Source organism: Mirounga angustirostris, unplaced genomic scaffold, assembly GCF_029215605.1.
Source record: "Mirounga angustirostris isolate CCGP_5_RB_7025 unplaced genomic scaffold, mMirAng1.0.hap1 SCAF_2, whole genome shotgun sequence".
NCBI lineage: Eukaryota > Metazoa > Chordata > Mammalia > Carnivora > Phocidae > Mirounga > Mirounga angustirostris.
Window position 1 is genome coordinate 21,498,463 of NW_026991710.1, and position 26,932 is coordinate 21,525,394.

The following is a 26,932-nucleotide window of genomic DNA, read 5'->3' on the forward strand; positions in this document are numbered from 1 at the left end:
CAATGTATCATTCAAAGCTCTTGTTTCCTTGTTGATTTTCTGCTTAGATGATCTGTCCATTGCTGAGAGTGGAGTATTGAGGTCTCCTACAATTAACGTATTGTTATCAATATGACTCTTTATTTTGGTTAACAGTTGGCTTATGTAGATGGCTGCTCCCATGTTGAGGCATAGATATTTATAATTGTTAGATCTTCTTGTTGGACAGACCCTTTAAGAATGATATAGTGTCCTTCTGTGTCTCTAATTACAGACTTTAGTTTAAAATCTGATTTGTCTGATATAAGAATTGCTACCCCAGCTTTCTTTTGAGGTCCGCTGGCATGGAAGATGGATCTCCATCCCTTCACTTTCAGTCTGGATGTATCTTTAGGTTCAAAATGAGTCTCTTGTAGACAGCATATGGATGGGTCCTGTCTTTTTATCCAGTCTGCAACCCTGTGCTGTTTTATGGGAGCGTTTAGGCCATTCACGTTGAGAGTGATTATTGAAAGATATGAATTAATTGTCATCATGTTGCCTGTGAAGACGTTGTTTTTATAGACTGTCCTTGTAAATTTCTATTGTATATCACTCTTGGGGTCTTTCTCCTTTTATAGAACACCCCTTAATATTTCTTGCAGGGCCGGCTTAGGGTCACATATTCTTTCAGTTTCTGCCAGTCTTGGAAGCTCTGCATCTCTCCATCCATTCTCAATGAAAGCCTTGCCAGATAAAGTATTCTTGGCTGCATGTTCTTCTCATTTAGTACCCTGAATATGTCCTGCCAGGCCTTTCTGGCTTGCCAGGTCTCTGTGGATAGGTCTGACATTATTCTGATGTTCCTCCCTCTGTACGTAAGGAATCTCTTCCCCCTAACTGCCCTTAAGATGGTTTCCTTGGTTCTAAGATTTGCAAGTTTTACTATTACAGGCCAGGGTGTTGGCCTGTTTTCCTTGATCTTGGGAGGGGTCCTCTCTGCCTCTAGGATGCGAATGTTTGTTTTATTCCCCAGATTAGGGAAGTTATCAGCTACGATTTGCTCAAATACATCTTCTAGTCCTCTCTCTCTCTCTCCACTCCCTCCGGGATTCCAATTATTCTGACATTGGAACGCTTCATGGTGTCACTTGTTTCTCTGATTCTATTTTCATGGATTCTGAGTTGTTTTTCCCTGGCCTCCTCTTTTCCCTTTTTATTATATTGTCTTCCAGGTCGCTTATTCGCTCTTCTGCCTCAGTTACCCTAGCTATTAGATTATCTAGATTGGATTGGATCTCATTGATAGCATTTTTAAATTCTGCCAATTCACATTTCATTTCTGCCCTTAGAGACTCTATGTTGCCATTAATTGATTTCTCCATTCTAGCCATTGTCTTCACAATTGCTAGCCTGAATTCCATCTCCAACATCTTGGTTATATCTGCATCCATTTGTAAATCTGTATCATAAGTCATAATCTCTGAGACTTTTCTATTTTGGGGGCTCCTCGTCCTAGTCATTCTGTTGATGGGTGTTTGAGGGAATGTATAGAGTCCAAATTATTGACCAGAACCCAAGCAAGATGCACCTGTTTTCTTGGGACCTTAGGGTTGCTGGCCTCTTGTTTTCCCAGCCTGTCTTCTGCGGGAGGGGACTGCCGCACTGTTACTCAGGCAACCCTGTTTGGGCGGAGTTGTCCTGCCCCCCTGTGGCGGGGGATTGGCTCAGCGGGAATCAGTCTTTGGGGCTTTTGTTCTCTGGCGCCTTTCCCTGGCGGCTTTCTGCATCTCTTCCGCAAGTCAGAGCAGAAGAGACCATTTCCAACCCTCTGCCTCAGAGCAGAGAGATCGCAGTCTGTTCTTCAGTGAGCTCTCCAGGCCACACCGTCTCTGTTTCTGTCCGTGCTGCTATAAACTGCAGCGGCCTGGGTTGTGCGCCCCTCCACAGCGCCCCCAGTCCTGCCTCCAGGTTGGGGCTCCTCTCTGCCCCTTGTGCTTCTAAAACTGCCAGCCGCCCCCAGTTTGCAGCCGCGACCCCACCGCTCTGGGTTTCTGCCCCGGTGGCTGCCCTAAAGTCCTTTCCCCGCCGCTACCGGTCTGCGAGTCTGTGCCCGGTCCTCGGCGCACAAGGCTGTCGCTCACCTGTGGTGTAGGATCCCCACGGCCAGGCACCCTCCCGCTGCTGTTTATCCTCCGATATCTGCCCACGGAATCATGGCTCCCTGCTTCGTACCTTGAAACCAACTGCCTGAGATATTCTGTTTGTAGAGATCCAGATCTTCTTACATCTCAGGCTGGTTTCGTGGGTGCTCAGAGTGGTCTGGTAGATATCCAGCTCAGTTCCGGGGACCAGTTGAAATAGGGTCCCCTACTCCTCCGCCATCTTTCCCCCCCAAGTGTTTAATAAGTCTTGATGCTCTGATTGTTATTATAAATAACAGAACTGTGAAAGGAAGGAACCTGAAAGAAGATAGGCTTTGGAGAGAGAAGGAATAATATAATTGATAGGATGTTGTCATAAGTCTAGAATCCCAGAGCATCTCAATGCTAGTGTCCCTTACTAAAAAACTTATGAAATAATATTTCAAATATTGTTTTTTTCATTCATCATTATCAGAAATATATACATTTATAGAGAATTTAGAGATCATAAAAAGAGAAGAAACTGACATTCATTTATCATTTATTTTAAGGAAATGAAAATTTAATGGATTTAAATAAATTTTAATTAAATATATTTTCTGTAAGACATAGATAGAACATGTATATATTTTTTAAAGGTTTTATTTATTTATTTGAGAGAGAGAGCACAAGCAGGGGCAAAGGGAGAGGAAAAAGCAGGCTCCCCCCCCACCCCCCGCCCCAGCAAGGAGCCCAATGCAGGGCTTGATCCCAGGTGCCTGGGATCAGGATCTGAGCTGAAGGCAGATGCTTAACGGACTGAGCCACCCAGGTGCCCCAGAACATGTATCAGTATTGAAAGGCCTGTACCATGAGTAGAACTTACCATCTTCTGTCTTTTTTTTTCTCTCTAGGATAGGATTTGGCATATATATGGTTAAGCTTCAGATTGGACTACTGAAGTTGATATATAAATTAATAATTCAGGGACTCTGTGTGTAGTGTGAACCAAGGACTGGTGTCATTCTTACCCATATCGGTCTTGGCTATTGTTGTGTTCTTTAATCCTGGAAAGTAAGACAATTATAGGAGTGCTGACAATACTGACTGTATCTTTGGCCCTTCATTTTGTCATGTTCATTGGATGACCTTTCTTGGAGCTACGTGTTCCTGGCTCCTTGGAGATTAATATACGTAACTTAGAAATGCCCACCAAGGCTAGGATGTGGGGAGGCTTGCTTTGACCTCCCATGAATCCATTAAAGATAACATAGTCTTTCTCCTTCCTGATGCACAGGTAGTACCACAAGATCTAATTAAAGGTTAGCTGTTATATAGGTGCCTGCAAAGCCTTTGAGGTGCATGCAGACCCTTTAATCTTACTACACTGCCCTTCTGCACATCCTGTCACACTATAAAATCTGTGGACTAAGGTCTAGACTTTGTGGAGAATAGCTATACAGCACCTGAATCATCATCTGCCTGATCCACCCATTAGTAAGTTACGTGGTAGCTCTCTGTAACTTGTATGGAGTTTCATTTTCTGGTCTCACAGTGCCTTCTCTCTCTCTTTTATTGATTGATTTGGTATCAGTTTTTAATTTACATTTTAATTAATTAACATATAGTATAATACTGGTTTCAGGAATAGAATTTAGTGATTCATCACTTACATATAACACCCAGTGCTCAAAACAGTAAGTGCTGTCCCTCATACCCATCACCCATTTGGCCCATCCCCCATTTATCTCCCCTCCAGCAACCCTCAGTTTGTTCTCTAAAGTTAAAAGTCTCTTATGGTTTGCCTTCCTATCTCTCTCTTTTTTTTCCCATCCCCTCTATTCCTCCGTTTTGTTTCTTAAATTCCACATATGAATGAAATCATGTGGTATTTGTCTTTCTCTGACTGACGCATTTCATTTAGCATAATACACTCAAGCTCTATCTACATTGTTGCGAATGGCAAGATTTCATTCTTTTTCATGGCTGAGTGATATTCCATTGTACATATATACCACATCTTCTTCATCCATTAATCAATCAATGGACATTTGGGTTCTTTCCATAATTTGGCTATTGTTGGTAATGCTGCTATAAACACTGGGGTGCATGTGCCCCTTCAAATCAGTATGTTTGTATCCTTTGGGTAAATACCTAGTAGCGCAATTGCTGGATTGTAGGGTAGCTCTATTTTTAACTTTTTGAGGAAACTTCATACTGTTTTCCAGAGTGGTTGCACCATCAAAGTGCCTTCTCAATTTGGGGGATACTTTACTGTCTCTCCCCCACCTTCTAACAACAGTGTAGAAATGAATTATTGTGTATAGCATTTCAAAATAAGAAACCTCTTTTCTCCATAGAATTTATGTACTGGGGGGGTGGTGCAGGTAAGATAACTATTAATATATGGGATTGCTTTGAATAAGTAAGTATATCTCTTTGCATTTTATTTCAGCACTGAGTTGCTTAGAGAAGGTCATATAAGGTTTTTGAATTAGGTAAGGCCAAGCTGAAACAAGAGAGAAAAGATTGATAACTAAATGTGAACTGAAGACTGGCTCAGGCATAAAGTATATTATGAAAGGAGGCTAAGAAGTAAAGATGTGGAATAAGGGGGATAAGACAGACAGTGCTGGCAGAGAAGTGGGTCAGCTTTGGGATGTCAGCAAAAGAAAACCAGTGAGGAATCTATCTTCAGGTGAGAGAAACCAAAGTAGGGTTTGAATTATACAACACAGATTGAGTGTAAGGCATGGTCAGCTTGCATAGTGCCAAAATTTCCAATTTGTAACTAAAACTCATTCCTGGCTACAATGCATGTCCACTGGGACTACTTGGATTACAGAAACAGATATGGTCTACCATTTCATAAAGAACCAAAAATATTAGGAAGGAATGGAGATACCCAATTCAGCATGTTTTAATTGAGCCCCTCTTCTATGGTGGTGATGGGAAAAATTAGCCAACGTCCAAAACAGTGATGTTAATGAGAAGAATGTTTGTGGATTGATGCAGGAAACAGCAGTTATTTATCACACTTTTTCTTAGCTTTTTTTTTTTTTTTTAAAGTAATCTCTACACCCAATGTGGGGCTCGAACTTACGACCCCAGGATCAAGAGTCACATGCTTTACTGACTGAGCCAGCCAGGCACCCCAGCTTTTTATGTCCCTCAATACATTGTGAGTTCCTCAAGAGTGAGGGAAAATCATGTCTTGTTTTTCTTTTTATGTTCAGCAACTGGCACATAGGAAGTGTTTAATTAATACTGAAAGAAGAATGTAAATCCATAGGCATATACTAGGATATAAATATACTGAAAGGACACAGATGGGGGTAGAGAAGGCGTGGCTAGCTCTCAAGGAGGGAAGATTAGAGTGAATTCCCAATATAGGAACAGCAAGAAGGTTAAGCAGAAGTTTTCTGTTGTAGGGCACTTTTAAAGAGTGAAGGAGTTCAGAACAAGTCTCCCCAAAATGTGCCACTTTGGTATGTGGACTGTTTTGAGCTGAAGGCAGTTGAGATCCTGCAGGCTCAAAAGAAACTTTTGCACTTAACTACCTAGAAGAATCTAAATTGGGTGTTTCCCAGAATAAGTGTTACTACCAGAGATAAATTTTATCTGAGGGCAAACATCTAATTATGAAACATCTGCTCTTATTACTCTCTGTGGATTACCTTCCTTCCCTTTGAAGCCCCAGGTTTCTAACCCATTCTTTAGCTCAGGATGGCACATATACCTCATTTTACCTTTCTATTTTGAACCTCTTATGTATGTGGATTTCCCATATGTATGAAATTAAATTTGATTTTCTCCTGTTATTCTGTTTCATGTCAATTTAATTCTTAGACCAGCTGGAAGAATCTCTGAAGGCTAGAGGAAAATTTTTCCTTCCCAACAAAAGATAAGATTATATAGGTTGGGTAGGACTAGGTTTTTAGAAGATCATAAATACCAGAATGAATTTGCTTTTATTCTGTAGGTACTGAAGGGGTCATTGAAGTATTTTGAGGAGGGTGAAGACATGAAGGATTTTTTAAAGAATATTAATCTGTCACTGGTGAGTTCAATAAATAGGAATAGGAGAGAGTGTTCCAGCTTCATCTTCCACTTTATTCTTTCCTACATTCTCTTGGAACTTTTGCTATTCCACAAAGTGATAGTGCACAAGAACATCCCTATGCCTTTGTTCAGTCTGTTTACTTAGCCTATACTCCTTTTTCCCCTTTTTCCAGTTCTTCAATTAGAATTAATTGTTCCTGTCTCTAAGGATGATACCTCTGTTGTAACGTATTTTTTTCTTATGGTAGCATTAGTTTTTTTTTTTTTTTTATTGGATATCTTCATGTCTGGACTAAAAATTTCAGAAAACAAGGGCAATTATCTTGTGTTTCCTATGGGGTTTTGCAGGTGTAGGTCTAAGGAATCTCTAGTGCAAATGCATTCATTGAGAACATGTTTATGAAGTATGTACTATGTGATAGCTATTGTGCTGATTCTTGGGATACAGAGATGAAAGACACTTAGATTCTAGAAAAACTTGAATTCATTACTGTGAACTTGACGGCTCCTCAATACTTAAAGACTTTTCTGATGATATTTATGGTGATGTTAAAGAATGTTACTTTTTGATATTGTTTAATGAAATGTGTCCACTGCATCACTTAATAATATTCAAAATGATCAATGCATAATGTTATGAAATCATATATAGGTAGAAGATTGGTTCAAAGTGCAAGGCAGAGCGTTACATGTTTATGTAATAAAGCGTGAAAACTTTACTGAGGTTCAGATTCCACACTGCAACTAATTTTTAGGAAACTACTAGTCAAATTTTGGTATACTATCACAGGAGAATATCTACAATATCTGAAAAGGATATTAAAATACCCTTCCCTTTTCCAGTTACATATCTGTGTGACACTGATCTTTTTCATATACATCAATCAAAATAACATAGTGCCACAGGTGGAATATCACAGCAGACTGAAGGATCCAATTGTCTTCAGTTAAGCCAAACATCAGAGATTTGCAGAAATGTAAAGCAATGCCTCCTTTTCTCACTGATTTTTTGTGTCTGAAAATACAGTTCTTTTAAATAAAAATATTTAGGCTAATATATAATGGGTTATAGTGTTATTTTTATTTATTTATTAAGATTTTATTTATTTATTTGACAGAGAGAGATACAGTGAGAGAGGGAACACAAACGGGGGGAGTGGGAGAGGGAGAGGGAGAAGCAGGCTTCCTGCTGAGCAGGGAGCCCGATGTGGGGCTCAATCCCAGGACCCGGAGCCAAAGGCAGATGCTTAACCACTGAGCCACCCAGTGCCCTATAGTGTTATTTTTAAACAGATAAATAAATATTTTTATTGTGGTAAAATATGCATAAAATTTGCCATTTTTAAGTGTATAGTTCAGTGGCATTCAGTACATTCACATTGTTGTGCAACCATCAGTTACCATCCGTTTCCAGTACTTTTTCATCCCCAAATAGAACTTTGTACCCATTAAATACTAACTCTCCCTTCCCACCTTCCCCATAGCCCCTCACAACCAGCATTCTACTTTCTGTCTCAATGAATTTGATTGTTCTGTGTACCTCATATATGTGAAATCATATACTATTTGTCTTTTTGTCACAGGCTTATTTCACTTAGCATAATGTTTTCAAGGTTCATCCATGTTGTATATGTGTCAAGATTTTCTTCCTTTTTAAGGACTGAGTAGTATTTCATTGTGTGTACATGTCACATATTGCTTATCCATTCATTTGTCTGTGGACATTTGGGTTGCTTCCACATTTTACTTACTGTGAATAATGCTGCTATGAACGTGAGTGTACAAATATGTGTTCAAGTACGTACCCAGAATTGAAATTGCTGGATCATGAGGTAATTCAGTTTCTAATATTTTTGGGGGGAATTCCGTACTAATAAACAAATAAGGTGTTTTTTTTCTGTTTTAATTTCTGAATCTGTAAATATCAGTAGATATAATCCACATAAAGAAAGTACTCTTAGAGCCTCAATTTTTAAGAGAGTGAGGGTCCTGAGGTTTAAAAGTTTGAGAATCAGTGGTCTAGTGAAATGAGTAAAGTAGAGAGATCAGTTAGGAAGTTACTATGGTAGTGGACAAGTTGGACTGGACTTTGCTCATAGAAGAGTGGGCAGGGAATCTGTCATACAAAGAGAACTTGGAGAATCTGAAAATAATGTGACCTTGAGAAAAGAAGCTTTTAGGGAAGACTCAGTAGCTTTCTTTGAATATTTGGAGGTCTCCAATAGAAAAGGGATTCAGTTTATATTTTGTGACATTGTGTATGTGTGTGGGGGGTGTGATGGTGGAATATGGTATGAGGAATCAATTTTAGCTCATAATAAAGAATTTTCTAATTAATAATTCAAAGGTGGAATTGGCTAAGGTAGGGATGTAGTGAGTTTCTAAACTAGAAAGCTAGTTTAGAGCTTTTCTTTTCTTTCTTTCTTCCTTTCTTTCAGGAGTAGAATTTAGTGATTCATCACTTACATATAACACCCAGTGCTCACTATAACATGTGCTCTCCTTAATATCCATCACCCATTTAGCCCATCTCCCCACCCACCTCTCCTCCAGCAACCCTTAATTTGTTCTCTATAGTTAAGAGTCTCTTATAGTTTGCCCTCCTCTCTGTTTTTATCTTATTTTATTTTTCTTTCCCTTCCTCTATGTTCATCTGCTTTGTTTCTTAAATTCCACATATGAGTGAAATCATATAGTATTTGTCTTTCTCTGACTGTTTATTTGGCTTAGCATTTTGCTTAGCATAATACACTCTAGTTGCAGCCACATTCTTGCAAATGGCAAGATTTCTTTGTTTTTGATGGCTGAATAATATTCCATTCCATATATCTATACCACATCTTCTTTATCCATTTGTCAGTCGATGAACATTTGGGCTCTTTTCATAATTTGGCTATTGTTGATAATACTGCTATAAGTATTGGGGTGCATGTACCTCTTTGAATCAGTATTTTTGTATCCTTTGGATAAATACCTAGTAGTGTAATTGCTGGGTGGTAAGGTAGCTCTATTTTTAACTTTTTGAGGAACCTCCATACTCTTTTCCAGAGTGGCTGCACCAATTTGCATTCCCACCAACAGTGTAAAAGGGTTCCCCTTGCTCTGCTTCCTCGCCAACATCTATTGTTTCCTGTGTTGTTAATTTTAGCCATTCTGACAGTTGTGAGGTGGTATCTTATTGTAGTTTTGATTTGTATTTCCCTGATGTTGAGTGATGTTGAGCATTTTTTCATGTGTCTGTTAGCCATTTGTTTGTCTTCTTTGGAGAAATGTCTATTCATGTTTTCTGCCCATTTCTTTACTGTATTTTTTATTTTTTAGATGTTGAGTTTGGTAAATTCTTTATAGATTTTGGATACCAGCCCTTTATCCTATATGTCATTTGCAAATATCTTATCCCATCCCATAGGTTGCCTTTTAGTTTTGTTGATTATTTCCTTCACTGTGCAGAAGGTTTTTATCTTGATGAAGTCCCAGTAGTTCATTTTTGCTTTTGTTTCCCTTGCCTCTGGAGACATATGTAGTAAGAAGTTGCTACAGCCAAGGTCAAAGAAGTTGCTGCTTGTGTTCTTCTCTAGGATTTTGGTGTTTCCTGTCTCACTTTTAGGTCTTTCATCCATTTTTAGTCTGTTTTTGTGTATGGTGTAAGAAAGTGGTCCAGTTTCATTCTTCTGCATGTCACTGTCCAGTTTTTCCAACACCATTTGTTAAAGAGACTGTCTTTTTTCCATTGGATATTCTTTCCTGCTTTGTCGAAGATTAGTTGACCATAGAGTTGTGGGTTACCATTTCTGGATTCTTCTATTCTGTTCCATTGATCTATGTGTTTGTTTTTGTGCCAGTACCATACTGTCTTGATGATTATAGCTTTGTAATAGAGCTTGAAGTCCAGGATTGTGAGGCCACCAGCTTTGCTTTTCTTTTTCAACATTTCTTTGATTACTCAGTCTTTTCTCGTTCCCTACAAATTTTAGAATTATTTGTTCTAGCTCTATAAAAAATGCTGGTGTTATTTTGGTAAGGACTGCATTGAATGTGTAGATAGCTTTGGGTAGTATAGACTTTTTTTTTTTTTTTTAAGATTTTATTTATTTATTTGACAGAGAGAGACACAGTGAGAGAGGGAACACAAGCAGGGGGAGTGGGAGAGGGGGAAGCAGGCTTCCCGCCGAGCAGGGAGCCCGACGCAGGGCTTGATCCCAGGATCCTGGGACCATGACCCGAGCCGAAGGCAGACACTTAACGACTGAGACACCCAGGCGTCCCTGGGTAGTATAGACATTTAATAATGTTTGTTCTTCCAGTCCATGAGCATGGAAGGTTTTCCATTTCTTCCTATCTTCTTCAGTTTCTTTCATAATTGTTCTATCATTTTCAGAGTACAGATATTTTACTTCTTTGGTTAGTTTTATTCCTAGGTATCTTATGGTCTTGGTACAATTGTAGATGGAATTGATTCCTTGATTTCTCTTTCTGCTGCCTCATTATTGGTGCATAAAAATGCAATAGATTTCTGTACATTGATTTTATATCCTATGACTTTGCTAAATTCCTCTATGAGTTCTAGCAATTTTTTGGTGGAGTCTCTCAGGTTTTCTACAATGATTATCATGTCATCTGCAAAGAGTAAAAGTTTGAAACTGAATTTGTGTGTGTGTGTGTGTGTGTGTGTGTGTGTGTGTGTGTGTCAAGGGCAGCGGGAGCAAAGACGGTCATGTGTTTTTAGAGTGCAGAATGGTGGAGGATGTCAGAAATATCAACATAAATGAGTGAAGAATATATGCAGGGTAATGTAACACTTGCTGGATTTTATATATATATTAAGATATAAATATATATAATATGTAAATGTATATATATTATATATATATTAAAGATTTTATTTATTTGACAAACAGAGAGAGTAAGCACAAGCAGGGTGAGTGGCAGGCAGAGGGAGAGGGAGAAGCAGCCTCCCCTCTGAGCAGAGAGCCCGATGGGCTTGATCGCAGGACTCTGGGATCATGACCTGAGCTAAAGGCAGGTGCTTAACCAACTAAGCCACCCAGGCATCCCTGGATTATATTTTTTATCATATTTTTACCAGCTCTTATAGTGAGTTAGAGGTGTTTTGTTTAAAGAAAGGGTTAAATTTTGTTGTAGGTTTTTTAAAAAAACCTTTACTTCCAGGCACTCCCTCCCTGCTAGTCTTTTACATTTAGACCATTGTCAGCTGGATACCTCATATTTTATAACACAACTTTAATTTACACTGGACTTCCCAACTAAAAATAACTTTGAAAATTTTTTTATTTAAGTCTCACAATAACCTAGTTCGGGTATTACCTTCCCTATTAAATAAAGAACACTGAGATATAAGTCAAATGACTTGACTAAGATAATAAAAGAGAGAGATAATTCAAAATCTTGTGATGCCAAATCCTATCCTCATTTAGTCCCAAATAGTTTTAAAATCTGTTATACCCAAGGACTCAGAAAATGTCCTATTTATTTAAAAATTAATTTAAAAAATATAATAAGAAGCACCACGCTTTCAAATGCTTTGTTGTTATATTAAATACTTCATAATCCACTGTTATGCTGCCAAATTAACTTGTCTCTAGGGAAGTCCCAGGAAAAAATGCTGTTCCTTTCGTCATCTTCATATATTAGAGACACTTATAAATGTGTCATTGATGAGGAAGGATATAATTCTGCACTGGTCTTTCAAAATATTTGGGTTTGCACACGTGCGTTCATGTTTCATTGTGCAAGTGAGGATACTACTGCAGAAGGTAGGCAGAGCATGGGTGCATCTGCTCACAGAGGCTCCCTTAAATGGTATACTGCCCTGATGTGGGACAAGTGAGCCATCATGTGGTAGTAATATCATGATATGTGTAGTTCTAACAGTCTTAAGCATCAGAAGCTCTTTGTCTGATTTTGTATTTATGATAACTAATATCGTGATTTGTTTTTTTTAAAGATTTTATTGATTAATTGATTGATTTAGAGAATGAGTGGGAGGAGAGGCAGAGGGAAAAGGAGAGAAAGAATCTCAAATAGACTCTAGGCTGAGTGTGGGACCTGACACAGGGCTCAATCCCACAAGATCATGACCTGAGCTGAAATCAAAAGTTGGACGCTTATCTGACTGAGCCACCTAGGCGCCCCTTCAATGATTTGTTTTCAAAATAAAATTTCCAAGTACTCCTCTTTTGATTTCCCACAGCAGTTTAATTTGGGAGTGTGCTGAGATTGCCAAGAAGGCTATTAAAAGTGCAACCACTTATCTCTGTGAATCAAGACTTTTTCTTTATGTTGAGCAACCAAAACCAAATACAAAAACAGATTGGATATTAAGGCTATATCATGATAAAGCTATGCATTTATAATGTAATTATACCTTAGTCAATGAGAGAATACTGATTTTCATTGTCTACTACTATCACTTTCAATATGTTTCATATAGTAGATTTTTTTTTATAGTAGGGTTTTTTTTTTTTTAAAGATTTTATTTATTTATTTGAGAGAGAGAGAATGAGAGACAGAGAGCATGAGAGGGAGGAGGGTGAGAGGGAGAAGCAGACTCCCTGCTGAGCAGAGAGCCCGATGCGGGACTCAATCCCAGGACTCCAGGATCATGACCTGAGCCGAAGGCAGTTGCTTAACCAACTGAGCCACACAGGTGCCCTATAGTAGGGTTTTTAATTGGGTTCAGATTTCATTTGAAAGAAGGAATAAGCTGCTAAAACATGTTTGAAAACTGCCTTACCACGTTGTCCTCCTGTCACTGGCCTGCTTTTGATTTTCAAATTAATCAATTTTTTTTTTTTTTTGAGAGAGTGTGAGTGGGGGAATGGGGCAGAGAGGGAGAGAGAGAATCTCAAGCAGACTCCACACTCAGCGCAGAGCTCAACATGGGGCTCAATCCCACAACCCTGAGATCGTGACCTGAGTTGAAATCAAGAGTTGGATGCCCAGCCAACTGAAACACCCAGGCGCCCCAAATTTCTCAAGATTTTTATAATTATGTTGACTATGAATTTGGTTTGCCTTTGATTAAAAAATATATCTAGGAGGTCTAGCAACCTTAAAATATTGAAAATGTTTAGAAGAAATAACCAATTTTTTCTTTTGAAATTCTTTTAATTATGCTACCTCAGAGTCATTTCCAAATACAGACTTAGTAAAAGAAAACCTGTTTCCTTTTGCTTTGATACTTTTGAATAATGAGCAAGGTTTTGCAGCTTTTACAATCCTAGGAATAACGGACTGGAAACCAGTCTCCTTAGTTAAAAATAACTTTTATAAAGTTCCTTGTTTATTTGGGTGAAAATTGGATAAAAAGGATAGAACATGGTTTGATCAATATAATTTTGTCAAGCAACAATTAATACTGAGTTAATACCTGAGATTCAAAAATGAAGTCATGGTCCTTTGAATTTAAGAGTCAAAAAGAAAAATAGGTGAGCTGAAAATTACAATATAATCTGATGAGTGCTATAACAGAGGAACTGAGTGTACTATCTTTGTAGGGAAGTGGTAGGGACAAATTGAGAAAGGAGGTGGTATTTGAGGGATGTCTTGGAAGCTAGTAGGTATTTGCCAGGGTGGTGAGGGAATACTTGCATCTGAAGAGCAACATGAACAAAAGCCTGGAACCCTTAAAATATTTAACAGTTGGGGGATCAGTGAATGTAGTTCACTGTGACTAGAGAGTAGGGTGTCTTGGGGGGAGAAGGTGTGACAAAAGATAGGATGTTGTTAGCTTGGTGGAAGAGCAGCTGAAGAATTTGGAAAGATAAGTTGGTCTGCACTGAAGGGCCAAGTGTGCCCTGTTGAAAAATTTAGATTTCTTGTTTATGCTATCGAGATTTGCAGTTAGGAAAGCCTTATGTTTTAGGAAGAAAATGCTGGAGGATGGATTAATAAAGGGAGAAATTGGTTCATTTACTCAATAAACATTTATTGATCACCTACTGTGTGGAAGTAACTATTCTAAGCACTTGGGCCATAACAGTGAACAGAAAGACAAAGATATCTGTTTTAGTGGAGCTTATCACTTCTAATGTAGGATGGTAGACAATATACCAATAAACATAGTAAATACATTAATCATATGGCATATAAGGAGGTAGTAAATGATAAGAAAGAAGAAAAAGTAGACTAAGGGAGTGTAAAAATGCCAGGTGGGGAGTAGCTGCAATTTGAATAAATTGGCAAGATGTACGGTTCAGAAGCTGTTATAGTGATCCAAATGAGAAATGATGAGGATTTAGGCTTAAGTGTGGGACTTTAGAATGCAGAGAAGGAATAAATTGGGAAACATATTTTTCTTTTTCCTTTTTGATGCTTTTTATTGTAAGATAAAACACAGATAGAAACTGTATAATACAAACCTATAATGTCATCAATTATAAGATGAACGACCTTGTAACAACCACCCTGGTAAAAAAAAATGAAACTTTGCCAGCCAAACCAGAAACCCCTCCATTTGCCCCACCCCAATCACAAACTCCTTTCTCCCAAGCAACCTGATTTTTATGGTAATCACTTTCCTGCATTTTTGAATAGTTTTATTGACCAAATACATATCCCTCACATGAAGACACTCTCAGTCTTGCCAATTAAAAAGTTAAAAAAATTTTTTTAATTTTTAAACTTTTTTAAAGATTTAATTTATTTATCTATTTGAGATTGAGAGAGAGAGAGAGAGCTCGCGAGAGCAGGAGTCAGTAGAGGAGCAGAGGGGAGGGAGAGGGAAGGGGAAAGAATCTCAAGCAGACTGAGCATAGAGCCTGGCATGGGGCCAATCCTACGACTCTGAGATCATGACCTGAGCCAAATCAAGAGTCAGTTGCTTAACCAACTGAGCCACACAGGCGCCCCTAAAGAAGTTTTTTTGATATGTCTTTTTAAATCAACAGGTTTTCTCTCCTTCCGTTTGTTTTCCTTACACTTTATGAGCTAAAGAACAGAGCCATTTGACCTTTAGGATATCTCATATCCTGGATTTTTCTGATTGCACCCTCATGGTGCAGCTTAACATGTTCCTCTGTCCTTTGTATGACTTGTAAATTGACAGCTGGACCAGGGGCTTGATCAGACTGAGGTGTCTCCCTTTGGCCATGACTATTGGCAAGTGGAGTGTTCTTTCGTTAAGAAGCACATAATATCTGGTTGTCTTTTGCATTGTTAACAGCTGTTTCTTCTCATTGCCTAGAATTAGTAATTTATTAGGGGCTGCAAAATGGTGATACTCTAATTATATCACATCTGTTTTAGTTATTAGCTGGAATACTTTTATCAGGAGACATTTCCCCTTATCTATTATTTAGTTACCCTGTGATGCAGTTTCTATAGGAAAGGCAAGATATATGCCTTTTCCTTTATTTACTGGTTTTCAAGGTAATACATTGGCTCTCTGTCATCCTCAATTTTTATTACTCTATCAGTATTTTCTCCTCAGTATGGCCTTGTCTGGAAAGGGAGTGCTGGTTGGTCAGTGTCAAGAATTCATAGGTGCTAGGCTGCCACAGTCTCTTCAGACCTCATCTGCTATCTCTAGTTAGGCAGAACCCCTCCAAGTTTTAGCTCCTGTTCTAAAATTGGCTTTTCATATGTTCCAGTGAAAACAGTGTTGGCTATTTTGGGGGTCCTCCTGTTTTCACATCCATCACATATCCCACTGCTTCCTTCTGCTTTTTCCTGCACAAATGCTAATACCATACAGGTCTGTGGCTGTTGGTTTGTCCCCAGCTGCTTGTATTTTAACTTTGTTATCACCAAGTTTTGTAAATGTTTTCCATGGGATTTTGGTTTTCCTATTCAGTTGCTTGGTCTGTTTTTATGTGGAAATCAGGGAGATTAACAAATAAAACAAAAAACCACCCAAACCAAAAAATAACTCACTACCTCCAATGCCATCTTCCCAGAAAGAGGTGTAATCTTTGAGGGGTTAGAGTGAAAGTAAGAATAACTGAAGTTTCTGACTTAGAAGATCTGGTGCCTGGTAATTTCAGTGATGAGGATTAAAAAATAGAAGAGAAGGAACAAAGTATGAGTGGAAGATAAGATCAAGTTTTGATTTCTTAGGTTTGAAATGCTTATCATGAGTTATCCTAAAATTATTGCCTTCTTAAGGAATAGACTTTTAGAACTTGATAGAAAGAGCTAGGTGATGAAAGATCAACACTGAAAATAAAGCCATTATAAATTGGACAAATTATTACTTTTTGTTAAAATTACAGTGTGAAAAACCAGTAGAATAGAAAGCATGCACTTAAAGATGAAGGAGACACTAATAAGTATTTGTGAACTAATAGTTTTATGTGTTTTCCATAAATACGCACAACAAATGAAGGTTTGCATTGAGCAGCAATCTGAAGAGGAAGACACTTTTCAAAGATCTATTTATAAGGGATGCAACTGGCTTTTTGGTCATTAGGTGTAAATGCCGCTGTATATGTTTGATATAATATTAAGAGAATGAATTTATAAAATCTGAGTATTTTTCCTACTAGAAAAATAGATATTAAATATTCATAAGATAAAAATCCTAGATAAAAATTTAAGTATTCATAAGCTGCAAGTTTTTATATTTTGAGTAGACTGCAGTGTACCATCACAGATCCTGTATTTTAAGAGTAGATGAAAAAGTCTTCTCTCTTATGAGCTATTCTAGATAATTCTAAAGTGCTCTGACTTCAAAAAGGGATTTTTAAAATAGTATGCACATCTGGATACTCCTTTTTAAAATTTTCATTCATATTAAATATCAACCCAAATGACTTACTTTTGACTTCTGTCTTCTCCTTTCTTTTTCTTCTTCTTTCTAAAATTAGGCCTGTCTTCAGAGACCTGAGATTAAACTTGAATCACTAAAAGAAGATATTAAGGAATTCTTTAAAATATCAGGTTTGTAAGTTGCTTTTTTCCTCCTAATTCTTTAAGGCAAAATAAGGGAATACTTTATTTGGAGGGAATATTTTATCCTCAAACTTCCAATTACTCATTAAAAATTGTGGAACAGTGGGTAGATAGGTTTCTATTTGATGAGAGTTAGAACTTTCAGATATTTCAATAAAATGCTGCAAAAATTCAGGAACGCTGTGGGAATCACTGCATTAAATTAATCAGTTTTGAATGCTGTTTACTTCCTGATCAACATACATCCTCAATGTATGAAGAATCTCCCTCACTAAGCACTTCCTCTTTTACTTTTCATTTGTGGTTTCTTTTCCTTCTACACTTTTTTCCCCTTCCTCCTTTCTATCCTTTCAAAGAAAAGAAAAGAAAATGCTAATTTCTTTTAGAGCAAGAAGAGAAGTTCCCTATTCTAACCTTTGCACACAGAAATTGAGATGTTAAGTGGTTTACTTACCCAGAAAAATTCACGTAGTTAGCAGCCAAGCTCACTGGTCTGATGGTACCTCATAATAATGTTTCTGTCGTTCAGGAGTTTACGGGCTAGTTAGTTGTAACTAATTGCTTATGATTGATCTTTGTCAGGGTGCTTGGCTGTTTCTTGCCCTTCCCTTGGCACATTCCTGATAGTACTAGTAGCACTGTTTTGGTATTCACTGAGCAATGGAGGAAGGATTTCTCCCATCCGGAGAAAAGGGTACAACAGTTTTACTTAAAAGACAGTGTCATACTGATAATTTTGCTACTCAGTGTTTGCCACTGGACATAGTGAATGTATAGGAAATAATTCCTTAATAACACTTACACAGCAATTGGCGATTGATAAAGTTCTTTCACAAATGAATATGATGTTAGAGTTTTAGTGAGATAAATTTAATTATAATGTATGCTTATTTTTAAAACTAACACGTTCATATATTTTATTCTTTTTTAAAAAATAGGTTGGGAGAAGAAACTTCAGAATGCTGTTTATAGTGAACTGAGTGTGTGAGTTTTTCCTACCTATTTTGAGATACTGTTATGTTTAGCTGTATTTACTTTGTAAGTAATGAATATAGTATTGCTGTGTACACTCATTATATTGTTATTTTTCATTAGTATTTATATAACATTCCACGTAAGTTAATACATTTAAAACTTACAGTCCTGCCTGAGAATGAATAATGAATAGGTGGGGTTTTTACCACCAAAATTTTTACATTAACAATTCATTTATCCAGTGTAGGTTAGGGAAGTAAGTTACTATTTCAGATAACTGAAGCTTATCAACTTCTTTTTATTGTGGCCATTTTGGATATTACCCTTTTTCTGTCTTTATAAAGCAACCATTCTAAATATAATTACTTTTTTTTTTTGCAAAATTGGTGTCATTAGTAAGAAAATCAGTGTTTTTGTTAATCTGGACTTGCCCTCAGAGTCTGTTGAGGTGTATAAAACTATTTGTCATTATAAAGAATAAAGATGTAGAGTTAGCTTTTATAGTTTATTCAATATTCCATTATTCATCAGTTATGTATTGAGCCCCTACCATGTGCTAGCACTATGCTAGGCACTGGGAATATAGTATAGAACAAGGAATCAATTCCTACCCTCATGGAGTTTATAGTCTAATGGAGTTCCTATGTCTTTTTTTTTTTTTTTTTTTACTGCTATCAGTGTGCCTGTGTCTCTAGCATTCTCTAGATTCTAACACTTCTGCTCCTAACTTGTCCCTTCTAATCTGCCGTTAACTGAGAAACAAGATAATCTAGTTTATCAGAACTGTTTCTAAAATAGAGACGCAGATGAAGGCCTGTGGACCTGTGCTTGGACACACATTTTAAAAATTAGTATTTACTTCTTTGCTTGTCACCATTTTCCCAGTTGATTTATAAATTCTTAAATAATATCATATTTAAGTGCTATTGAAGTTGACTGTGACCATATCCCTGATACTAGTCACCAAGGAATAGATGTTTATCATGATAAGTAAGGTTTTAAATGTACAATATGTATAGAGATGCCACAGGTTGCTTAAACTAATATGAACATGGTGATTTTTCTCTTTGCCTGTTATACAGGAAGCTTGTTAACTTTCTTTGTTTCCAGTACTGGTGGAATAAAAGCATCTGGTTGTGTGTAATTACAAACAGTGGCTTCTCATCTGAGGAGATTTTACTGGTGATTGCTATTTTTGTAGTCTAATCCATTCCTGAAAATTGTTCAATGAGTGAACAGTGAGTGCCTTTTTACTTGATGGCAGGGACAGTATTTCATTTATTGTCTTATTTTCAATATCCTAACAATAGACATGAAATAAATATTTTTGAATAACTTGTTGGGATTTTTGAAGGAGTAAATAATACTACTTTTTTTACTCATTTGGGTTTTGAAGAAATTGAGAAATAAGATAAAACATAAAGGCAAGTGGGTGATCAAAATTATACTTCGATTACTGATAAAGACTAGATAAGAGGACACAGCTTAGTGCAAGAGCAAAATGAGTCCTTTAACTGAACTCCAGAACTAAGTAGACTTAACCTTCCAATTAAATAACATTGGTGAGCATGTTCAGTTTATTACTCCAAAATTTAAAAGTTGGATAAGGCACTAAACCTCTTCTGTGGTGTAGCAAGTAAAGCCCTGGAGAGAGGCCAAGAATGTGATGGTAATGGAGCTCTTTTCACAGGGAGGGACACATCCAGGGTGGAGAAGAAGTGTTTCCCCTAACATAAATCAGAAGAATAAAGGGGACTGAGTATACTGTGTTGTATTTTTCACTGGCAGAAACCATTAGATGGACAAGTAGAGAGCGCAAACAGTAAAGTTGAAGAATTCACTAGGCTAAATAGAGTAGAAAAAATATGTTCTTACCTAATAAAGGTGTAGATACATGAGCTGTACAGATGATACCTGAAAACTGTTCACTTCATTTTAGTAAACATGTCAAAAGATTTTTGTCCAATTCTTGTTTAAAAGAGAGAGAAAAATTTTTGTATTCTGTTATTTACCTGAAACTTTAATTGTAGCCTAGGTTAGTTCTTCCCACTTAAAATTGACTACTTAATTGGGGTGCCTGGGTGGTTCAGTCCGTTAAACGACCAACTCTTGGTTTCACCTCAGGTCATGATCTTGGGGTCATGGGATCAAGCTTATTTAATTATTGTTGTGTTAATATTTAATAGGCAATTTACATAATCAAATGAGCCTTTTATGTAAGCACTGTGCTAAGCACTTTAAATACATTACCTTATGGAATGTAATCTTCACAACAACTCTATGATTGTGGAATTTATTATTATAACCATTTTGCAGAAGAGAAAACTAAGGCTCAAACTACTTAAATAGTTTGCTGAAGATCATATGGCTAGTAAATGGTAGTGAATGGGTCTTGACCTCCAGCTGTTTGATACTACATCTCACATAGTGTTTATCTTATCTCTCGCCTGGATTAAAAGTGTTATGAAACAAGAATTATATTTTATATTTCTTTTAGTACCTTCAAATAAATGGTATTGAGTCAGCAGATAGGTAGTTATTGGGCCACCAACCAATGCTAACACACAATAAATATTTGTTGAATTGAGTATACCCTGTAGATATTAATCCTAAACTTACTAAAAAGATTTAATTAAGACAGTCTTTAAATGGAACATGCACCTTTTTTTCTGTCTTAGTTGTACTTTGTGTAGAACAGTTGATAAAGAATTAGGTTACCTGTTATTATCCTTTAAGGAATATAAATAAACCTTTTTAAAGTCTTTCAATATAGGTATATATTATAAAAACATATACCATAGTCTACTGTTATAGTAGATAGATGCAAATATCTGCCATACTTTAGAGAGGTGTGAATGTTGAACAGTAGCAGACCAAAAATGGAAAGATTTTAGATAATGGGTACCTTTCACTAGACCACAAGATATGGTTAAGTCTTTATAGACATTCATGGCATTTGCTGGAAGAGTGTCAGGCAGTAGACCAGAGTACTTCCAAAATACTGATCACATAGTTCTTCATTGCCTTCTTTTGAATGTTACTTTAAATGTACTTGCTATGTGTTATGCACTGAGCTAGGAATTGAGGATGATGAACAAGCTGCATAGTCTTTGCTTTCACGGAGCATATATCTCAGTGGAGCACACACAGTTTAAGGAGGCAATTATAGAATAGTACAAGTACTATGATGAGGAAGTACGCAGAACACATAGGGCAGGCAATTAACTCACGTTGGGGATATCATGATGGCTTACCAAAGGAAACAATATTCAGATTCAGATAAAAAAGCTAAGGTAGTGTTAATCTGGGGAAGGAGTAGAGAAGAAAAGTGCTTCAGGAAGAAGGGAGCAACAAGCTTAGAGATTTAGAAGTGGAAAAGTGTGGCACATTGGAGGAGCGAAGTTGTATGGCTGAGTGGTATGGGGAAAGGGACATGGTGAAGGATGATCCCAGATATGTAGGTGGGGATGTGCTTCTTCCTCAAGGCTTGCTATCTATCTATCTATCTATCTATCTATCTATCTATCTATCTATCTATCTATCGATTTATTTATTTATTTGAGAGAGAGAACATGTGGGCGCTGCGCTGGGAGAGGGGCAGAAGGAGAGAATTTTTCAAGCAGACTCCATGCCAGGTGCAGACTTGGGGCTTGATCCCACGATTCATGAGATCATGATCTGAGCTGAAACCAAGAGTCAGCTGCTTAACCGACTGAGCCATCCAGGCGCCCCTCTAAACTTTCTTAGACGGGATCCTAAGAGCATTTGGGTGTCATTTTAGAATTTTAAGCAGAGTAGTGACATGATCGTATTTGCGTATTATATTCACGCAGCAATGTACTGGTTATCTAGTATGTGCCGTGCATTATGCTAGACACTGGAAATGGAATTACTGGTGAATAAGGAAGACATTGCTCTTGGCTAAATAGCCAGACAAATTGGCAAGGAGGTTGAAAATAGTATGGAAGGAGGGGAGACTGCTTAAGAACCTGTCAGATGAATACAGGCAAGAGATGTTGGTTGTCTGTCAGTGGGTGGAAAAAAGATGAGAAGTATTTCCAGGGACTTAAGGCACAGGAAGAGGCAGGAATCAAGAGTGATGCACAGGTTTCTTCAACCCTCGTCTCTTCATATAAAAACATGAGCTCTACAAGGACAGAATTTTAGCCTATTTTGTTTACTGATATTTCTATTACCTTAAACACTTAGTAGATTCTTATTAAATATTTCTGAATGGGGGCGCCTGGGTGGCTCAGTTGGTTAAGCGGCTGCCTTCGGCTCAGGTCATGATCCCAGGGTGCTGGGATCGAGCCCCACATCGGGCTCCCTTCTTGGCGGAGAGTCTGCTTCTTCCTCTCCCTCTGTCTGCCGCTCTGCCTACTTGTGTTCTCTATCTCTCTGTCAAATAAATAAAATCTTTAAAAAAATATATATATTTCTGAATGAATAAAAATCTAACTTGATTTGGCTTCACATTAATGATTTTTGAGTTGCTACCTCTTCTTACCTATTTATGGATAAACTTCTTTGTGCACTAAATAACTTAAGATTATCAGTAAGTTCTCTCAAGTTTCAATCCTAAATTTCTAAGTTTTATTAAATTTAGAGATAATTATCATTAAAATTAAAGGATTTTGAAAAATATTTAATTCTAAAGTATGGTCCCTTACAAATGATATAATGAACAGTATGAAATAGATGGTTTTTAAACTATCTTGCATATATGAAGAAATATTGAGGTATATATATCATTATTTTTTCATTTGTGAGTGGGGAAAGATGATTTATTTAGGTACATGGAGTACAGATTTTAGTGGAAAAAACAATTAGCTAGAAATAATTAGTGAAACTGTTTTAGAGATTGGGTTGAACAGGTTGCTTGTTCTATTCCAGAAATGTTTCCTTTGGACAGTTGAGCATTTTACTCTTAGGTCCTGGGGTAGGTATAATTAAGCTTGGTATATCATAAACACTTTACATGTTGGTGTCCCACTTTGGATGAGGCATTTCTTGAAAATTCACTGTGTGGGGGGCTCCTGGGTGGCTCAGTTGTTAAGTGTCTGCCTTTGGCTCAGGTGATGATCCCAGGGTCCTAGGATCGAGCCCCGCATCGGTCTCCCTGCTCAGCGGGAAGCCTGCTTCTCTCTCTCCCACTCTCCCTGCTTGTGTTCCCTCTCTCGCTATCTCTCTCTGTCAAATAAATTAAAAACATAAATAAAATTTTAAAAAAAGAAAGGAAATTCACTGTGTGGTTCTCGAGTATTAGAACATGGTTGCTTTGCTGTAGGCACAAGTGTTACGACTAATTTCAGTAGGAGTTATTTGTTGTTGTGAAAGAGACTGGAATCTCTAAGTAAATGTTGAACTGTTATGTTTTCCTTTTGTGCTTTCTGTGATTTCATGTCACTGTGTCTCAATCATTATATTCCAACCATTCTGGCTTTTTCTGATTTTTAAACATTCCAAATGTTCCTAACTCAGGGTCTTGTGCTTGCTGCCCGTCTGCCTGAAATATTCTTTCCCTAGATCTTTGTATGGTCAGCTCCTTCTCACTTATGTCTTAGTTCAAGTATTAGCTCCCCTAGATACTTACTTACCCTTGCACATCACTTCTATCTCATTACCCCACTTTCATTTTCTCATAGCATGTATCACTATCTGATATTGTTCTATTAATTTGTTTCTTTTTGTAATTATTGACTGTCTTTCTTCACTAGAATGTTAGGTATATGAGAACAGGGGGTGTCATCTCAATTACCACCATATACTTAGTACTTAGACGGCTCAAATATTTGTTGAATAAATAAATGTTTTCTTAATAAAAACAATACATTTTGAATATGAATGTAAAGTTACCTAGAAAACAAGACATTAACATTCTTAAATTTTTATTAAATTTGTGTATTATATATTAAAACATAGCTCTTTTAAAGATTGTATTTATATTATCATTTAAACTATGTAAAAAATATGTAATCATATGGAAAAGGAAATTGGGAGAAATGAAAACAGTTGATATGTTAGCAAGTTCATGGATTTTTTCAACCTTAAAAAATTCCTCTAAATGTTAAAATATTTATATGCTAAAAATAACAGTTCTGACAATTTTTACATGAGCATTTACAAAGCTAAGTAATTTTAAAATTACTTCAGATTATGAATTCAGATTATTGTGCAGCTCAACTTTTAACAAGTAAATTGCTAATCTAAAACTACAGTATTAGTAGGATAAGAAAGCTTTATCATGTTGTTGTACCTTCTATAAACACACAAAATTGCTAACAGATATTCTGTTTCATTTATGACATGGACCACAGAGGTAAGTAATTTCTAACAAAGAGAATTAATTAGTTATCAAGATAATGCACAATATTTAGCTGCCTCTTTTTATCCCTAGGTTTCCTTTACCTAGTCATCCTGCTGCACCCCCTGAACATCTGAAAGAACCTTTGGTTTACATGAGGAAAGCACAGGTTGGCTGTTGTTCATTTTTAATTTTATTTTTCCATGCTAAGTTATATAATACAGAATGAAAGATCCTAATTGGTATCAGGAGTATATATTATTCATTATATGGAAGCCTGGGTAAGAACCACTCCAGCGATGTGAATAGAATTTGCATGCTCTTCCTTTCTACTTTTAGCAACCAAGGAGCACACCTACTTAACTACAGTAATCCTGAAAATGTTGAGTAGAAGGAAGAAAAAATCATGTACCATACTGGCCTGAAATTTTAAATGTGATAAAAGTATTATGTGACCGTTTATTCCTCATGCTCTATGATAGTAAAAGAATGAAATGGGAATGAACTGACTCACTCTTCCCTTAAAATACTGGCTTTTGAAGCTGGTGATACTGATAACTGTATTTGAAATAGGTTTGTTCTCACAGCAGGCTGCTATATACTAACTGTATTCTTCTGTCACAGAACTCAAATGAACCTGCTATCTAAAATGGGCTGAAACAACTAAAATTCACTTAAAAAAAAGAAATGATTTTATTTTTTTTTTTAAGATTTTAAATTTTATTTATTTGAGAGAGAGAGAGCACAGGAGGGGGTACGGTCAGAGGGAGAAGCAGACTCCCCGCTGAGCAGGGAGCCTGATGCAGGGCTCGATCCCAGGACTCCGGGATCATGACCTGAGCCGAAGGCAGTTGCTTAACTGACTGAGCCACCCAGGCGCCCCAAAAAGAATGACTTTAAACAGAAAAACTGTAAAGAACTGTTAAAATAGAAACTTAGGCCCTGTCACATGCCCCTGACCTCTGGACTGTTCACCTCAGTGTGGCCTGGCGCACCTCTGCAAGCCTTCCTTGCGGTACTGAGTGTGACTCTCTGCCGCTGCCAAGGGGTTTAATGGGCACTACACAGTCAATCTTTCTCAACCATAGTCTCAGAGATTATCATGAGAAATTTCAAATATACCCCAAAGAACTCTCGTAAACCCATCACCCAGCTTCACTTATCATAGTGGTTCGTTCTGGTCCTGAGAAAGAATCTGCTGCTTTGAGTTATCACAATCCAAGCGGTGGGTGTGGGGCAGCTTTTTTATTTTTCAACTTTTATTTTCATTTAAAAAGCTCTCAAAATCAGATGGTGAAAGGAAGCAATATAAACAAAAAACATGGAGATATTTGAGGAAATATGTAATATGTTCGTATCTCTGGGTGGTACCTTTAGGTCTAACAATCAGACAGTATTGTTGATATGTCATAAAGCAAAATCATTAAATGATACATGTGTGAAAAAATTGTTCGATCTTTTGTTGTAAAGATATAAACTCAAAAAAATGAAAAGATTGGGTCTGAATATTTTTTTGGTGAAATTTGAAAATTTCCAAAGGGTTTGGAGAAAGTATCAGTTTTAGCATATTAGGTATAGGAAAGAAGATAATAAAGTTGTTTTCCTATCATGACGGAAAAGAAGAGGTAAAGAGGTAAATCACAGGTCCATTCTTCAAGCCTGCTGCTAGTTGCTGAGAACACATAGGAAGGGTAAGTGTATGTATCGTGTATAGATAGATGCCACTCCGCTCTCTTCTTCCCAGACTTGCCCATTCACTCGGGGCCTGGTGCACTACAGCCCATTGGCCAGATCTGCCCTGCCACCTGCTTTTGTACAGCAGGCAAGCTAAGAATATTTTTTTTACATTTTCAACTGGCAGAAAAGCCAAAAGAATAGTAATATCTGTGACCCATGAAGATTCTAGGAATTAATAAAACACCTTTTATTGGAAAATAGTCTCGTTCATTTATTTACATATTGTCAGTGGGTGCTTTTGCACTGCAGTGTCAGAGCTTAGTAGCTGCATAGAGACCCTATGACCTGCAAAGTCTAAAATTATTTGCCGTTTGTCTTTTCACAGGAAGCTTGTCAATCCCTGCACCACATTATTCATTCTTTAAGAGCAGGGACTGTGTTTTTTTATCCTCGGCATCCAGTTCCACCCATGGAACACGATTTGTTGAAATAATTGATTCTTTAACTGTGGTCACACTAAATACCTCCTCTACCAGTTAGTGTCTGCCTGTCTTCTTTTATTTGTTCTCCCTGAGTCATCTAGTTCTTAAGCTCCCTGTTGTATTGGGCAGTTTGCTCACTTTGTAGTCCGGATGGCGTAACTCCCATTCCAGCAGTGTGCTCCCTGGCACCTCATCGTCTCTTGCCCCATTAGACTTCTGTTCTGTCTGCCATTCCAGTCCTCAGCCTAAGCCTACCTCTGTCATCTATTTTCTTCTCCCAGAATGTGGAATTACTTAGGAAAGTCACATGAATTCTATGTTTGCCCTGAGTTTAGTCTAAATCCATTTATTTGTCTTTCAGTGGATTCATTTTACTGCCTGTCAATCCTTTTATTATTATTCATCATGCGTTATCTGCTTTCCAGTTAGGTTTTCCCAGT

General features: G+C 37.3%; 1 protein-coding gene across 6 annotated transcripts in view; it reads left to right on the forward strand.

Moving 5' to 3' along the window:
• The window catches only part of TBC1D19 (TBC1 domain family member 19), a 156,658-nt gene that overhangs the window by 18,579 nt on the left and 111,147 nt on the right, over window positions 1-26,932 (forward strand). For 2 of the 6 annotated variants that reach the window (XM_045881361.3, XM_064584351.1), the window contains exons 2-4: window positions 16,970-17,042; window positions 17,993-18,038; window positions 24,427-24,502. The exons of 1 other annotated variant lie outside the window; for it this stretch is intronic. In XM_045881361.3, the coding sequence (XP_045737317.1) occupies window positions 16,970-17,042; window positions 17,993-18,038; window positions 24,427-24,502 (195 nt within the window). Of the gene's footprint in view, window positions 1-16,969; window positions 17,043-17,992; window positions 18,039-24,426; window positions 24,503-26,932 lie in introns of those variants that run through there. 3 more of the 6 variants (XM_045881364.3, XM_064584352.1, XM_054508979.2) reach the window with 2 other exon arrangements.